Here is a 4,408-nt window from a genome sequence, read left to right on the forward strand (position 1 = left end):
TAAACTTATGCTTATTTTCTTCTTCTATAATAATAATAATAATAATTAGCAAAGTTGGAACATGAATAGTTCATTGGAGAAAATAGATAAATAATAAATAGTTCACTTGTTAACTAAACTGGTCTTTCAAATTTTCATTCAATTAAATTAGTCTTCTAAAATATTCTAAAGTCAATCATGTTCATTCTTATAAGATTTTTCATTTATACCATGTTACTTCCTTATTTTGGTTTTTTTTTTAATTATTGTGACAAGATTTAGACTTTCACTAAACATTTTTCTATCTAATAACTTTTGAACTTTTTTTAAGACATTTCTGTTTTATGGTTATGGATAAGGTTAACTAGAACTACATGCTGATTCTGGTTGAATCTTCAGTTCACTTGAATCTTTGTCCTTTGACCGTTAAACCTCACACCATAAACCCCTCTTATCATCTTCACATGTTATCTCTTTCTCTTAAACTCCAACAATGGCATCGTTTCCCAACTCCTCAAAATTCCATCCTCAAAGGGACCCTCCAACTCTTCCCACTTCAAATTCCACAAAGCTCAAAACTTTCACTTTTTCCCATCACAATTTCCATACCCGTAAGTTCAAAAGAGCTAAAAAACCAATCTTGGTCTCAAACTCAAACTCCATTACCACCACCACAAGAAGCACCATTAACAACAACAACAACCCAAGCTACGAAATTTGCCAGCTTTGCCTTGTTGGGAACTTGGAAAATGCTATGAGCTACTTAGACCTTCAAGTTCCCATTGATGAAGAAGCCTATGTTGCTTTGTTGCGGTTATGTGAGTCTAAGCGTGCAAGGAAAGAAGGGTCAAAGGTTTATGCTCATGTTTCAAATTCTTCATTGATGATGACCCTTTTGAGCCTTAAGCTTGGTAATGCACTATTGAGTATGTTTGTGAGGTTTGGGAACTTAGTTGATGCATGGCATGTGTTTGGGAAAATGGAAGAGAGAAATGTGTTCTCTTGGAATGTTCTTGTTGGAGGATATGCCAAAGCTGGATTCTTTGATGAAGCACTTGATCTTTACCATAGGATGTTGTGGGGTGGCATGAGGCCTGATATTTACACTTTCCCTTGTGTTTTGAGGACTTGCGGCGGCATCCCGGATTTGGTGAGGGGAAAAGAGGTTCATGGACATGTTATGAGATTTGGTTTTGAATCAGATGTGGATGTGGTTAATGCATTGATAACAATGTATGTGAAATGTGGGGATATCAAGACTGCCCGGTTGGTGTTTGATAAAATGCCTAATAGGGACAGGATTTCGTGGAATGCGATGATTGCTGGATATTTCGAGAATGGAGAGTGTTTGGAAGGACTGAGATTGTTCTGTATGATGCTTGCACTTCCTGTTGATCCGGATTTGATGACCATGACCAGTGTGATTACTGCGTGCGAGATTCTTGGTGATGAGAGGTTGGGGAGGGAGATCCATGGCTATGTCATGAGGACAGAGTTTTGGAGAGACCCTTCAGTTTATAACTCGTTAATTCAGATGTACTCATCTGTTGGGCTTATTATGGAAGCTGAAAAGGTTTTCTCAAGAACAGAACACAGAGATGTCGTGACGTGGACTGCAATGATATCAGGGTATGAGAATAGTTTTCTTCCCCATAAAGCACTTGAAACATATAAAATGATGGAATCGGAAGGCATCATGCCGGACGAAATCACCATAGCGAGTGCACTATGCGCTTGTACTTGTTTAAGTCGTTTAGATTCAGGAATATACCTTCATGAGGTGGCCAAGAAGACAGGGCTCATCTCTTACATTATAGTTGCAAACACACTCATTGACATGTATGCTAAGTGTAAATGCATTGACAAAGCTCTAGAAGTTTTCCACTCTACTCACAACAAGAATATTATATCTTGGACATCTATCATCCTTGGTCTACGGATAAACAACCGGTGTTTTGAAGCTTTATGTTTCTTCAAGGAGATGATGCTTAGACTAAAGCCAAACTCTGTTACATTAATTTCTGTCCTATCAACATGTGCTAGAATAGGAGCTTTGATGTGTGGGAAAGAGATCCATGCCCATGCATTTAGAACTGGAGTTAGCATTGATGGTTTTCTGCCGAATGCGATTTTGGACATGTATGTAAGGTGTGGAAGAATGGAATATGCTTGGAAACAATTCTTCTCAGGTGATCAGGATGTTGCAGCATGGAACATTTTCCTTACAGGGTATGCTGAGCATGGGAAAGGATCACTTGCTGTCGAACTGTTCCATCGAATGGTAGAGTCAAACATCAAGCCGGATGAAATCACATTTATCTCCATACTATGTGCTTGCAGCAGATCTGGTTTGGTGACAGAAGGCTTGGAAATTTTTGACAGCATGAAGTATAAATATTATATTACCCCTAATCTGAAACACTATGCATGCATGGTTGATTTACTGGGCCGTGCAGGTTTGTTGGAGGATGCTTATGGATTCATACAAAAAATGCCAATAAAACCAGATCCTGCAGTTTGGGGAGCTTTATTAAATGCTTGCAGGATCCATCAAGATGTCAAGCTTGGGGAACTCGCTGCTGCGAATATCTTCCGAGATGACACTAGAAGTGTTGGATATTACATTCTTCTATCTAATATGTATGCTGACAGCGAAAAATGGGAGAATGTTGCAAGAGTAAGAAAAATGATGAGAGAAAATGGGCTAGTAGTAGATCCTGGATGCAGCTGGGTGGAAGTCAAGGGAAAAGTGCATGCTTTTCTCAGTGATGATAACTACCATCCCCAAATGAAGGAATTAAATGGAGTTTTGGACCGGTTTTACAAGAAAATGAAGGAAGCTGGTGTTGAAGGGCCAGAGAGCAATCAATTAGACATAACCAAAGCTTCGAAGGCCGATATATTTTGTGGACACAGTGAGAGACTGGCCATTGCCTTTGGACTAGTTAATTCAGCCCCCGGGATGCCTATTTGGGTGACAAAGAATCTGTATATGTGCCAAAGTTGTCACAACACTGTCAAATTCATCTCCAAGGAAGTTCGCAGAGAGATTTCGGTAAGGGATGCTGATCAGTTTCACCATTTCAAGGGAGGTATCTGCTCTTGCATGGATGAAGATTATAGGAATTAGCCCTGATTAGCAGGAAAACTGTAATATATGTAGCACAGTATTACAAAGTTAGAATTGCATGAAATTTCAAATTTGTGAGCCTGCACCAAAGTGATTAATGTGCCCTATACATAGCAATAGCAACACTATACCAAAAAAAACTAAAGGGCTGTGTTATGTTTGTTGCACATATATTATCTGCATAATATTATGCCCCATATAAAAAACAAAATTAAATTGTAGCCTACTATCCAATGAGTAATACAAATACAATCATGGTATTTTAGTTACCATTTTTCAATAATCTGCTATTTGATTCCTACATAAGCAATTGTTCTGCTTTTAAACTTGTTTTAATGTGATTTTGCTATTGTTGCTTAGCATGATTAACTGTTGGATTGTTTAGCTTCTGTCTATTCCATATTTTCTTTCTATGCTGATTTTGATTCATTATCTTTATATTTGGATGAGTTTCATGAGAATGGTAATGGCATAATAAATCAGATAAGTAGCTTCATATAGATGTGCAAAGCAACAATAGTATCCAAAATTTCATCTCTTCCTCTGTATATGCATTCCTTATATTTGGTCATTTCTTCTACTTTTCTCTTCAATTACTTCTTGTTGAAACTTCAGAGAACAGTAAAGTGAAAAATTGGAGATATGATTTCACTGGATTTGATGAATTATGTTCATGACCCATAGTCTCTTACTCTCTTCCTTAAACTGACATTAAGTTCATCTAATTATTATCATATACCTTCAATATTTTGTTGTGACTGTTTTGTTAATATATAATCTCATAATAGCAATAACATTCTAAAAAACATAGTAATAATACTCAGAGTGAGGATAATTATTTTGTTTCGAATCATGAATTTTCTTTTTAGTTACTCGTCTAATTGAAATAAAAGGTAAATTAACTGATCATTATTAGTTAAGCAAACAGAATGATGGATTTTTTCCTCGCTTGTATTTTCTCTTTTTGGACAGTAAATTCTTTCTAGTAATTCTAGAAAAACAGTTTATGAAATGGTGGTCAAGAACAAGGGCGGTAACAAATTTCTTGCAGGCAGTTAGCTGTTAAATCCGGCAGCCGGTGACTCCTTGGAGCCTCATCACCTCACAACATTTTACAACCTATGCTGCTTTCTGTGAAATATATATAAAACAAAGGTTTGCTTACTTATTGTTTTCAAGTCACCATCATTGTTCTATTAGGCTTTTGTTTTGCTTCAGAGTTTTTACTTACTCCTTTCTAGTTGTAACGTGTAGGTGAAGCCACTTTTGTTTTTCCTATGAAATACAGAACTTTATAAT

At 36.8% G+C, this 4,408-nt stretch overlaps 1 protein-coding gene across 1 annotated transcript; it reads left to right on the forward strand.

Moving 5' to 3' along the window:
• Window positions 1–378: 378 nt before the first annotated feature.
• Window positions 379–3,327, forward strand: LOC130951242 (pentatricopeptide repeat-containing protein At1g15510, chloroplastic). Its single transcript, XM_057879886.1, has one exon. It carries the CDS (start codon window positions 473–475, stop codon window positions 3,107–3,109), a length of 2,637 nt encoding a protein of 878 aa, XP_057735869.1. The 5' UTR covers window positions 379–472; the 3' UTR covers window positions 3,110–3,327.
• The last annotated feature ends 1,081 nt before the right edge of the window (window positions 3,328–4,408 follow it).

The sequence above is a fragment of the Arachis stenosperma genome, chromosome 9 (genome assembly GCF_014773155.1).
Source record: "Arachis stenosperma cultivar V10309 chromosome 9, arast.V10309.gnm1.PFL2, whole genome shotgun sequence".
NCBI lineage: Eukaryota > Viridiplantae > Streptophyta > Magnoliopsida > Fabales > Fabaceae > Arachis > Arachis stenosperma.

Coding starts and splice junctions, on each gene's coding strand:
- LOC130951242 (XM_057879886.1), top strand. CDS start 473: ATGGCATCGTTTCCCAACTCCTCAAAATTCCATCCTCAAAGGGACCCT.